At 35.7% G+C, this 13161-nt stretch overlaps 1 protein-coding gene across 2 annotated transcripts in view; it reads right to left on the reverse strand.

Annotated features, from left to right (window-relative positions):
* LOC121313163 (disks large-associated protein 1-like) overlaps nucleotides 1-13161 on the reverse strand; it is a 280148-nt gene that overhangs the window by 82487 nt on the left and 184500 nt on the right. Inside the window, exon 4 of one of the 2 annotated variants that reach the window (XM_041245404.1) lies at nucleotides 9670-10591. In XM_041245404.1, the coding sequence (XP_041101338.1) occupies nucleotides 9670-10521 (852 nt within the window). In that variant the 5' untranslated portion in view covers nucleotides 10522-10591. Of the gene's footprint in view, nucleotides 1-9564; nucleotides 10592-13161 lie in introns of both variants that reach the window. The other variant, XM_041245403.1, reaches the window with a different exon arrangement.

Below are 13161 nucleotides of genomic sequence, written 5' to 3' on the forward strand. Positions count from 1 at the left end.
AAATAAACGGCTGTAACAATACAAAAACAGGACAGGGCACATTAGCCAAAATAAATAGACAAACAAAACGGACTAAACAAAACACAGTGCGCAGGTATTTTACTACTACTACAACTGCTATTATTGTTCATATTACCCCCGTCTCCAATCCCGTTCTGCACTCACCGAACACATAAACCCGAGTGGGTGAAAACATGCTGCTTTTATGCAGCTGTACCGAGACTCGATTGCTAATCAATCATTCAATTGGAGTCGCGGTACAACTGCACGTGAATTAATAAAGTGCAATTCCCCGTGCTCACATATTATTACTTTTTACTTGCACGTGAAGTTCTGTGCAATCCTCATGACAAAATACAAATATACATTTTAAACACTCATGTTACACAGACCCGTTTATATCCCGTGCACCAATGACTATATACCAACATTAACACGCAACACACAACATATAACAGAAAATACATACAGGGGCGGGCACTTCGTCATATGGATGTGTACATTTTCTCGGTATAAACGATTATCTCCTTTGTGTGTAATACAGTATAATAATTTATGCTTTCTTGATGGTGGTTCAAGGACTTTTTTTGACAAGTCCTTTCCAAGATGGCCTGTACTTTTTCAGTTGGTACAGCTTCTGGTAGACTTTTGCGATACCATTTTGCAGTTTCTTTGATTCTGTTAAATAGTTATGTCTCAATCCTAAAATTCTATGTGATGAAAAACTTTTGGCTACAGCTGTAGTAAACCTTAAAAAAAAAGCAAAAAAAATGTACTGATGATTTCTTCTTTGCCTATTGGTTATGAATTCCTAGATGCTGATTACCGATGTGCAATTGTTTTTTTATGTTTGTATAACTGTATAGATGCAAATGATATAAAACAGATTTCTTATTATGCAAATCTTGTAGACATTCAAATTTTAGAAAATGTAGCGGTATGCTGAAGTCTAGTTAGTTATTCTAGATGGATGTTATAATTAAGCAATATAGCACAACATTGTGGTATATGTTCACACATTAGACGAGTTGTGGGCCAAGTGTCTTCAACTAACCCAAGAAGTGGTATCGGCACACCCTGGAGTGCTATATTGTAATTTATATGAGTATGAGGTCATTTGAAATTTTAAAAAAAAACTGACAAAACTAGGCTTAAAGACAGCCAATCAGATATCTCCACGTCTATGACATTCCTTAGGTGTGTGGTCTGATGGTTAAAGAAAAGGGCTTGTAAACAGGAAGTCCCCGGGCTCACTCGCTGACTGACTGTGTGACCTTGAGCAAGTCACTTCACCTCTTTCAGGTGAGACGTTGTTATAAGTGACTGCATCTGATGCATAGTTCACACACCCTAGTCTCTGTAAGTCACCCTGGATAAAGGCGTCTGCTAAATAAACATAATAATCACATAGCCCACTGAATAATTGCCCTTGTATAATTAACATTTTTGCCATGCTGGAAACCATTTGTAAATGGACTGCAATGCAGAGAGGGTTAAATGCTTGAAAAAGCATATTATTAGAACATCAAGCCTCCCTCGTTGAGATACCAATGAATGCCTTATGTGGAGCATGAGAGAAAAAACAATTTCATATTTCAATAAGTAAAACAGGCACTGAATGATGATGCAATAAGACAAGATCCTTGGTAACCAAGGAAACAAACATGGATTAACATTAGAACAGAAATTACACAGAAACAGGGAGGCTACAGACAATTGGAATATCATAACATTACACAAGAAGCTCACACAGTGTGTTCAGTGTTTGAGGTAAAGCAAAAATCAGGTCTTTGTTTAAAATACCACATATTACATGCTCTACCTGATGTTTTATTCAGCTCCCATACATCTTGAAATCTTAACAATTAATAAATATCCATAGCCATACAAAGCAAATACTTTGTATTCATTTTCTGAAGGAAAATAAGAAAACATCCATACTTTATGGATGTAAAAACAGGCAATTCATTTGGTAGGCTTGATGGTATGTGGTGCTTGTTTCCTGAATGAGGTACAGCCGTACCTCGTAGAAGCGGAGTTCAAGCTGTGCCAGTGGCAAGAACATGAACGTGGGAAACTGTAGATAACTTATTTCTCCACCATGCTCATCTATTCATTATATAGGTCTAAAAGGGGCAGTTTTGAATGAAACACATTGTTACAGCAAAAAACGTATTTACATTTCAAATTGCCATATCTGGTACCACACTAGGTTAAAGAAGACTGTTTGCAAGCCATGCTTCCCATGTTATTTTGCCTGGAGAGTTAAATTGACCCCACCTCTTCACTGGCTTCTTTCCTGTCAAAAACCAATGCTTCCCCTATTGACTGATATGCTAGTCAGCCAGTAACATGCTTTGACCCCAAAAAAACACTGCTGATGTGAAAAAAACTAGGAAGTGCAAGTGCAAACAGATAACCCAAGAATAATGCATAGAAACTGAGAGCTTCCTTTAAAGTAATGGTAGCTAACTAAATAATTCCATTTTGCACTCATTTTGCACTCACCTGGTGGCATATATATATATATATATATATATATATATATATATATATATATATATATATATATATATATATATGTGTGTGTGTGTGTGTGTGTAATACAGCCACACTCACCAGATTCGTTTTGCCCCTTTAAAATGTAGACCCAACACAAAACTTGGTTTTCAGCACTTGTCTACATGTTTAATAATACAAAATAAACAAAAACAAAAATAAACACCTAACTCCTTCAGAGCGCTAACTAAACATTTGCAGGTTCCCTGACTAACTCGCAGGATGGTGAAGACATTTACATGACAAATAACAAAAAAAAAAAAAAACAGTTTTAAGCACGAATACGAAACAGTACACACAGTTCCTGTTTGTTTACTCCTACAACCACACACTTCACACAGCAGCTGCCCAGAAGAGACTAAATGTTTTCCTTAAATACTCTGCACCTGGCTCTAATTTACAATAATAGCCAGGTGTAGGTGATAATTAATTAAATAAATTAACAAACCCTAATGAAACACATTTACACTTGTTTTTGGAAGGGGGGATTTTAACCTCCTCCCTGCTCTGCTACAGTAGTGTAAAATTAAATTGTCCAGAACTGTCAATGGATACAGTCTTTAAAAATAAATTTAAAAACAAAAACACTAACTGTACTTATAAAGTTCTTCCATTGGTGATGAAAAAAACAACTTTTCATTCCTCCTTATTTCACAATCAAACAAGAACCCCGGTCAAATGCATATGAGTGTAAATCAAAAACCACCAGTCCAGAAAAAAAGACAAGGGGAGGTTGTGATATACTATACAGGGCATCATGGTGATTGAAGACAAGGGGAGGTTGTGATATACTATACAGGGCATCATGTGATTGAAGACAAGGGGAAGGTGTGATATACTATACAGGGCATCATGGTGATTGAAGACAAGGGGAAGGTGTGATATACTATACAGGGCATCATGGTGATTGAAGTCCTGCACTGGTGATGACCTCTTAATCGAAAGGAATAGAAAAAAAAAATATGCACCATAAAAATAGCCACAAAATAACCAAACCACCAAAGACAATATCGAACCGCAAGATGCTTTCGAAACAAAGCAAATTTGTCTGGAAAACCACCAATCTGGCAGCACTGCTCAGCAGTGTCTTCTGGGTCAAAGCATGTTACTGGCTGAAAGCATGTTAGTCAAAAGAAGTTTATTGACAGGACAGAAGCCAGTAAAGGGGTGGGGACAATTTTACTCTACAGGTGACCCAGTAAGTACAAGACAGTCTGACAGTTAGTGAAATACCAGCTTGCTATATTATGGAACTATTTTGTTAGTTGCGATTACTTTAACTTATAGTAGTACCAGATATTATGTTTTAAAATACAAATTTAAGGAACTCTTTTGTTAGTTATAATTGTTTAATCACAAGCAACATAATGGGACACCAAATGTGAAAGAGGCACTGCCAATCTTTATAGTGAAGTAAATCACACATTGTGAAAGAAGCACTCCCAATCTTTACAGTGAAGTAAATCACACATTGTGAAAGAAGCACTCCCAATCTTTACAGTGAAGTAAATCACACATTGTGAAAGAAGCACTCCTAATCTTTACAGTGAAGTAAATCACACATTGTGAAAGAAGCACTCCCAATCTTTACAGTAAACTCAATTATGAATTGTGAAAGCTTATTTTATATTAAACCTTAGGATGCCAATTATAAAAGTGAAGATAATTTAAAAAAGGGCTCTGTGTCAAATGTCAAGAGTACCATTAGCTTGCCTTATTAAGATTCAACTGGAAGCCTGGAAGCTTTCAACAAAAGTCCCTTTTTTCCTTTCCTTTTCTCTCCCCGGTGGAATTTAAAGAGAGGGACACATTCACTCCCAACTAAAATTGTGAGAAAACTCTCCTATCCTTTCACAGTTTCTCTGTGAGATGCCTTGTTTTTTTTTTCTCTTTTTTTGATGATGGAGGGAATAAGGGCTGGTGAACTACAGAACATTTTTTCAAGATAATTTGTAATTCTGGCAGAGGATGTGCACGTCAACTCTTCTGTTCTGCAGAGCATAATCTCTTCACTGGATAGAAACTTTTTCAAACTTTCAGATTATCGGAGCTAAGACAAATATAAAAGCTACATTTCTAAATGATTTAAACTAACTTAGCACTTAGTACTTTTTCTGAAAGTGGAAGAAACAACAAGTGCAATTCTAAAACTACTACTACTACTACTACTAATAATAATAATAATAATAATAATAATAATAATAATAATAATAATTTACAATCACATCCAAATCCATACATTAGATGTGTGGGTTGTGTATTTCTTGTTTCATAACTTTACTGGGTGCATTTTTTTCCTTTCTAAAAAATCATGCTAACAAAGATTTGTAAATTTGTTTGAGAATCTAGCACCCACTACATAAATCCTCTTTTCAGAGACCGAATTCTGAAAATTCCCTAAGTATGGTTTGACGAATAAGCGCTAAAGTGTATTTAATAGATAAAACAACTTTATAACCTATAAGTTAGGTTGGTTAAACCATGGAGAACGTCATTTAATTGCCATGGTTTATAACTGCAAGTGCACTGAATGAGAATAATCCCCCAAGGTGAAATGTGACAGGCAGCTTGGGAATGTAAAATAATGTCCTTGAATGTGGGAGAGTTGGGAGCTGTGTTAAAAAGGCAGTCCATTGGTTTCTTGGTTCTAAAAAAAAAAAAGTTATATTATTAACCATGGAGGTTTGTGCAGCTGGTAGCTTAATAACAACACTGAGACAATGAGAATAACAATATAACAGTATACAAAACAATAAGACAGTGTACAGAATTAAAAAACAAACAAACATCAAAGCCTTCAATGATTACATTCAGAATGAGCGACTGAAACAGTTTAAATCTATTGAATAAGTGTGACAGTTTTAAAATGATCAGCAATAAAAAAAAAAAAAAAATACAAGGAGGAATAATTGCAATGTATCTATCACTATATCACCCACTTTCTAAACAGGGTTACAAACTTTATTGCATATAACATTGACAGCTAGGAATGTAAAGGTCCTCATTGACTTCTAATTGTCTGGAACTATGAGTGGGACATAAGGGTTGTTACAGACATATCAAATGTGTCCAATTAACTTCACAGCCTTGCACCTGCCCTCTTTGTGTTGCTTGGTTGAAGTGGCATGAGGGAATGGACAGATTTGAAATGCAGCTTAACAAAAGCTCTAATGACCAATGGTACATCTTCAGAGCATCATTGAAACAGACACAGCTCTGCAGCTTCTAATGCCATGGGTAGATTCTAGAATTTCAACTTTGTTTTATCCACAATAGATTATTGTAATGGTCTGTTTACTGGTATTCCTAAATGTGTGGTGGCTCGTTTGCAGCTAGTTCAAAACACTGCTGCCAAAATTCTAACTAAAACCAAAGAAAATGAGCATATTACTCATCTTAGCTTCTTTGCACTGGCTCCTTGTGCATTTTAGAATTGATTAAACGATTTTGCTTTTAACTTTAAAAGCCCTAAATGGATTGGCACCAAGTTATTTCCAGGAGCTGTTGACCCCTGACAATTCAATTGCAGGATGTGAGGTTTTTGGTTGTTCGGAGAGTGAATAAAGATGGTTCAGGAGAGAGGGCCTTCCCTTGTAAAGCCCCAATGTTGTGGAATGCTATACTCTTTTCAGTCCAAAAAAGCAGGGAATCTTTCTACTTTTAAAACAGCACTGAAAACCCATTTTTATAGAATGTCTTTTTTACCACAATTTTAGCACTGACTGTGTATCTTTTTAGTCTTTTTAACTGTTTTATAGGAATTATCTTTGCCTTTTAAATTGTGTAGAATATTGTAAAATGCAGAGGTCCTTGTGATGAAAGTCGCTATATAAATGTAAATAAATAAATAAAACTGCATAAGCCAACCATACGGTGCTACATTTTCTGTAAAACTGAGATTTTAGGGGAGTTAAAGCTAAAGGTGCAAAACAGAGTGGTGAAATTATGGCGTGGTTTACATGCAAAAACTAAAATAAGTCTCAATTTTTGGCACGCAATTTTGGTAGTACCTTTCTGGCAATTTGAGTTTACATGTAGTTTTCTTTTGGGGTGAGAAATTCTTCTTCTAAATGCAAACTACCCTATTAATAATAAAATACGGGACAGGGTATTTAAATGTGTTCCAACTCACCATGCATCACTAGGTTTTTTAGGCTGTGTTGAAGAACCACAAGTACTGCCTGCCTCATTTGGCACAATGAAAAGAAAAAAAAGCAAAGGAAAGGAAACAAAACAAAAACCTAGACATAGACACAGACACCTCCAAAAAAAAAACAACATTTCATAAGAGAGCACTTTGCACTATCCATGCATTATTTGCTAAACATTTTTTGACTGCAGATATGTCCATATTATACATGTACATACTGTATATAATATACACCAGGTTTCCTACAGAATGGTATCTTCAGCAATTCTGATCCTTATGGTAGTCTACGAAAACAGAGCTATATATATATATATATATATATATATATATATATATATATATATATATATATATATATCCGGGTTTACAAATTTAGTGGAGTACATCATGTAAAAACTTTTATGACCATTCACATGGTACATTTTGAAAATGTTCTTAAAAATCTTAATAAATAATAATAATAATAATAATAATAATAATAATAATAATAATAATAATAATAATAATAAATACCTGAATCAGCATTCCACAGGGACAGTGCAAGGTTTTTACCAGTAGAATGTTGTTATATTTTTTGTTATTGTTGATTCAGTATACCGGTAGCCCATACAAGTCTGACAAATTCCTCAGTAGATGTTAGAACCAACAGTTTTTTTTTTTTTTTTTTTTATGTTTTTGTTTTTTTTATGTGAAACAATGCGAATTAGGTTTAAGAGATTTCATCTGAACTCTATACATGGTCACTAAAGCCTGATGCGGAGGTCAGCAGCCCTTTTGCATTACAGGAGACTGGCACCAGTTCCCAGTTATGCTAATTTAATGTGGTCCAAACGTGATTTATTTTGTGCTTAGTATGTACCAATGATACCTGCACCTGGACTAGTGTAACATGAATTGCATCTTATCTTACTGCTAAGGACCTGACAAGTCTAAGCTTAAAGCAATCAGCGATCTGATCACCACACATGAAAAAAAGGACTATGCTTTCTTTAACTTTGTAGTAGCTTTAATTTTTTTTTCTAACTTTGCTTATAAAACAACTACATTATAAAATCACTATCATTTTAGGAGTCGCCTGCAAATGGCAATTATTTGAAACATTGAATAAATCACATATTAAAAAAAAAAGTATTTCTAAACCCCCTCGTATTATTATTATTATTATTATTATTATTATTATTATTATTATTATTATTATTATTACTGCAATATAGTCAAAGAAACTTTCCAGGGCTACTTTGAGCAGATCTCAGTTGTTAATCAGCTGGTACAGTCTCTAGCTATATTAGAAAATTGTGCGATTTTACAAACAGGATCTTCAATGCTGAAGTCTATGCTCTGACATCTGCTCTGAGTTATACTGATAATCACATTACGTCACACATGATTAGAGTTATTATTACTAATTTAATTAGATAACTATCATTTACGCATGTTCTGTAAAATCTGCCCCATTTAAGTAAAGGTAATAAGCGCAACATATTTCGGACTTTTCTGATGTTTGAGCGCGACCCCTTCAGTGTGTAACAGGCTATTGTACGCTTATCGATCACGAGCCACAGTAACTCTGAGGAAATTGAAAATCAATTTGGAATAGTCTACCTAAAATTACATAATGTAAACATAACAATACCGGCTTTTACATACCCAATAATGTTTCTGAATATAGTACTTTAAGAATAATTTGTAAATGTTTTCCTGCAGCTTTTTCTTGACCTACTTTCACCATCCACTACAGTATAAATTGTACTAATTGTGTAGTGTTCCTGGACAACACACTTGCCTGGGTTTATTTTACAATGATCTCCTCCATAGATGATAAAACAGAACCTGATAATGAAATTAAATTAAGTTGTTTGAATAGGATTAATACTGGAAAGCTAGTCCCACTACTTACTGATATAACATGATCTTCACAATGGATGGACAATTAGTATTCTGGTGTTTAGGTCCAGCAACAAACCCATTCTTGTTAAATACATACCACATTTCAATTTCATTTAATATCTAATGCTTAAATAAATATAGTTTCTGAATTTACCTTTATGAAGTCCAACGTCCCTTTTTCAAGATCTATAGTTTTTAGATCATTCAGGACCGTCCGTTTATTAGTCCATACATATCTGCTTTGATCAAATACAACTATTTTTTTAAATTCTGCTTTTTATTATTATTATATTTATTATTTAGCATTACGTTGTACTGAAATTAGCATTGATTTACTGTAAATCAGACAGAAGAATCTCCTATAGCTGGGTACAAGTATCTGTGTACATGCCCAGAAAGAGTGTTGCAGGTCAAGGGTGTTGCAGGTCACAGAAATATATTTTTATTAGCAGGCCTTTTGATGTCTGAACTTAGGCCTGCTATGCTTGGATAAGGTTTACTTATTTTAAGGTTATTTTTTTATCAAAACTGATAAAAGTATCTTAAGGACAAAACAAATCTATTAATGCCCTTATGGTGTTCACAATTACGACAAACCAAACTGTTTCTAAAACTAGGACAAGGTTACCCCACAGCTGTGCACTCTACCCTTGCAGAACAGTTGGACGCCAACATAGTCAATGTCAGGAGATATGAAAACGCCTCTGAAAGATGATGGCCCTGCCTCATTTATTAATATTTATGAGGCCCAGTTAAAAAGAGCTTTGCATATTTTAAAAGACTGGTCTCAGATACAGGGTAAAATAGAAGCCAATTATGATTTAGATTTGAATACATACAGTATAAGATCCATATAAAGAAAATAAGGATACCATTTTTTGTGCTTCACTTACTTCTCTCTTTGCTCAAATGAATCTTGATGGCCTCTAAAAATATGATTTTGTTAAAAAATGTAAAATGGTGCATACCTGCAAGTACTGGCATGACCGTTCCTGCTGACAAGTCTCAGATTTCATTACAGTTTTATCTACATTTACAGAGGCCTTCTGGTAGACTTCACGTGCTCTGCTCACCGTAAGAGTTGATGACCATGAGCTTTTCTTCATGAGTTGTGCATCGATGTTAATGGGGATACTTGCGCAGGTAGTACATTTTACATCATTATTGCTCCTGGATGTTTTAAGGGTGTGTTCACTGATATTGTTGTAGGCTTCCATAAAGTACTGGGAGGTAGAGCGGTCTGGACATCTACCCATGGTCATGAGACCAGCAGAACCATGATAAAGACAGACATCGTTGTCCAAATTGTCATCAGAACTCCACCAGCCTGCGATATTTGACCTGGGCTTCACCTCTATCTTACCCCTGTCCTTGCTCTTACTGCGCTTCCCATGTTTAACAGTGGGGGGCTCATCTGGGCTGGCCTTGTTGCCATTTATGCTTCCTTTGGAAGGCCCCTCGAGGGAGTGAGACTTTGTGAAGAGCTTTTGAACAGAATGAACCAAGTGCCGTATCCTCCCCGGGCTATCACTACGGTGCTCCACCGCAGTCCTCTTGTACTGGAGAGTGTGGTAACCATCACGGTTAATGGGAATCTGCCGTTCAATCTGTTCCAAAAGGTTGGCAGGAATGTGGTTACCCTTGTTGGGTACGCCATGCGGAACCATGGCACTCTCGTTCTTGAGTTCATGATGGGAGCTGTAGTGCCTCCTGGGGAAGGTGCTGCTAGCTAGCTGGTCGTTGTAGGGCATCATGCATTCTGTTTGCAAAGAGTTCCTTTGGGCATAGTAGGGGTGGTCGGCAGGGTGTGCATCCACTTGGGTTAACAAATATGGCTTCCGGTCTGGATGATGTATCAGAGAGTCATAGGAAGGGTCACATGTGACCGTTTGATGGTGGCTTCTGCTACTTGATAACCCTTTCATTGTTGACGCTGATGATGAACCAAAGTCATTTAACTGTTGCAGATGATGTTTTGATAGGTGTTAAGCACGCCTTAGGGGGGAAACAGTAAAAGAAAGATTAATAGATAGAAACTGCACATTGGTTTGTTTAACTCAGGCAGAATATATCACTTTCTGCTCTAGTTCTATGGTTTACAGCAAATATGTAATTCAATTTCAGTTTTTAATACTAATACATACTGGGTAGAGTTTTAGGTGTAAGAGACAAAAAATCACCAAAATAAAAGCATTGCTAAATCTATTGACTTTATACAAAAAAGCTCATCATATTAAAAAGCAATATACTAGCATTAAGTAAACTCGGCTACAGGTTGACCATTCATGAACACTAAATTCACAAACACCAATGTTAAATGTATTCCTACTTATTTAAAGAGTATTGATCACCTATGCATTCCTTATACCTGTCATTTTTGATGTACTCTGCTATTTGATTTATCTATTATACTTGGCTGTATTTCAAGCTCAGTTTGCTTTCATAATGGGGACCCCCTTATAATCATGTGTTGATTATATAAAAGACACGCAATTCTTTCTGCCACCTGTGCATATAAAATTCCTTTCAAGCTTGATCCAGTGCCATGGAAACTTGAGACCTGGACTCTACCAGTATACTAAAAATAACCCAGCACACTGTGCGTTGCTTGAAATGTATATTATTTTTTGTGAAGAACTCCAGCTAGCAGTTGAAGTGTTCCTGTCTTAATTGTTGTTTCTTGCAATGGCATCAGAAACGCACAGTGCAAGCAAGAAAAGGGATATATGAACAGAGTTTCAGTCTGTATGCGTGCAACACATGTTTCCCATTTCCTGCTCACATTGTATTTTATGGTGATAAGCATAAAATTAGCGACATACTGAGAATTTCCTTGCTGTTAGTAATTAATCAAACAAGCACGCTACCTAGAGTTTTTTTATAATTATTATTTTAAATGAATGGGTCTGTATTATTTTGAATTTAGTAGCACATACTTAGTGTGTGTGTGGGTGTGGGGTGCTTTTTATAGACAGTATATAGACTGTATAACTGGCATGGTTTTACAGGAGGAGTTGAGAAATTACTGCCTATCCTTACCCCCCCCCCCACACAAGTAGTAATAAAATTTAAAAAAAGATACAGTACTAAGGTCATCTTAAGCATAATGAAACATTACACAATAATAATACAAAAAAATGCACTACTCAAATTTTACAACTCCACCTGACACTTCAATCATGTCATCTTGATCAAAAGAACAACTTATGAAGTTGCAGAGTAGAATCTAACCTACATTGTGCTGCCACTTGACATAATTGTGCTGATGTCATATTACATTCTCACAGCATTTCATGCTTGGGCTGTACTGTGGTTTTACCAGTAATTGATCATGTCTCTGTATTATAAAGGTAAGGTATGGTTTCCTATGCAAAGCACTGAAACCAACGTGCATACAAGGCAGTTAGCTGATCATCTGAGAATATGAAAAGAGACACTTTCTTGTTGAATATAATACAGCATAACTTCTAATTATATAACAGAGTAGCATTTATAATGGCAGCTAGTGGGCTTTTACATCACCCATTATGTTATAATTAGGAGACAGAGAATGCAATGTTGTGAAGAGCAGTATGCGTTACTCTTTTGAAATGCAGATTTAAACCTTTTTTTGGTTCTCTGAAAAACATTAAATGAATCTGGATCTGTATTTTTAAAGCCAGAGCACTGTAAAAATCGTTATGTACCTGTACATCTTATACACTAACCATAGGAATAAAAATGTACTGGTGTTTGCTTCTAGGTGAGACAAAAGGGTTTCTAATAATGAGGTTCAAGCATTCTCAGCATGGAACAGTGCTGCAATTGCTTTTTAGTTGGGTTACGTTTTTTATCAATGGGACTAGAATGCCTTAATATAATTCCAACATATGGAGTCAGGGAAGGGTTGCATGTCTCAGGTGGGATTACTTATGTAGCTGCAACCATGAGACAGATTACATTATAAAACAGAAGGTTAGAATAATGCATGGTATGCCTTTAACAGAGCATAACTACACAGTTGTCAGAATTTACTTGAACCTGGACACCTGATTTCCCTCCGTCCCACAGATTGACAGCTATGTAGAACAATTACAAAACCCTATTCTTTTTTCTCATACCTGAAGCATCTTCCTGAAGTATTGGAAGACCTATGGAGCTGACCATTACTGAATAATAATGCTGAGTTGAGGTGACACTTTTGTTGTAACTTTGGGATTTTGTAGTTACTCCTGTATTGTATAGAGTGAATAACTATTAATGATATATTACACTGATATCATATTACTTTAAACCTGTTTCCATGAAATGTTAGCATGTTAGCAGATTCAGAGGGTGGGCGTTGGGGCTGCTTAATTAATGTCTATCATAATTAACTCTCTATTTAAGGCACAATATTATGCACTTACTCTGCCTAGTGTTTTCGCTCTGTAGCAAACGCTCAGACGCAGATATTCATGCTTCAGCTATATCTAAATTTCGTTGCAGGTCACTTCTTTGCACAGCGCTGCCAAGACATTATCAATCATTTTCCTACCTGCTCCGGTGATTCTTCTCATCATTCATATTCTCTATTTTGCTGCAGG

Source organism: Polyodon spathula, chromosome 3 (assembly GCF_017654505.1).
Source record: "Polyodon spathula isolate WHYD16114869_AA chromosome 3, ASM1765450v1, whole genome shotgun sequence".
NCBI classification, from domain to species: Eukaryota; Metazoa; Chordata; class Actinopteri; order Acipenseriformes; family Polyodontidae; genus Polyodon; species Polyodon spathula.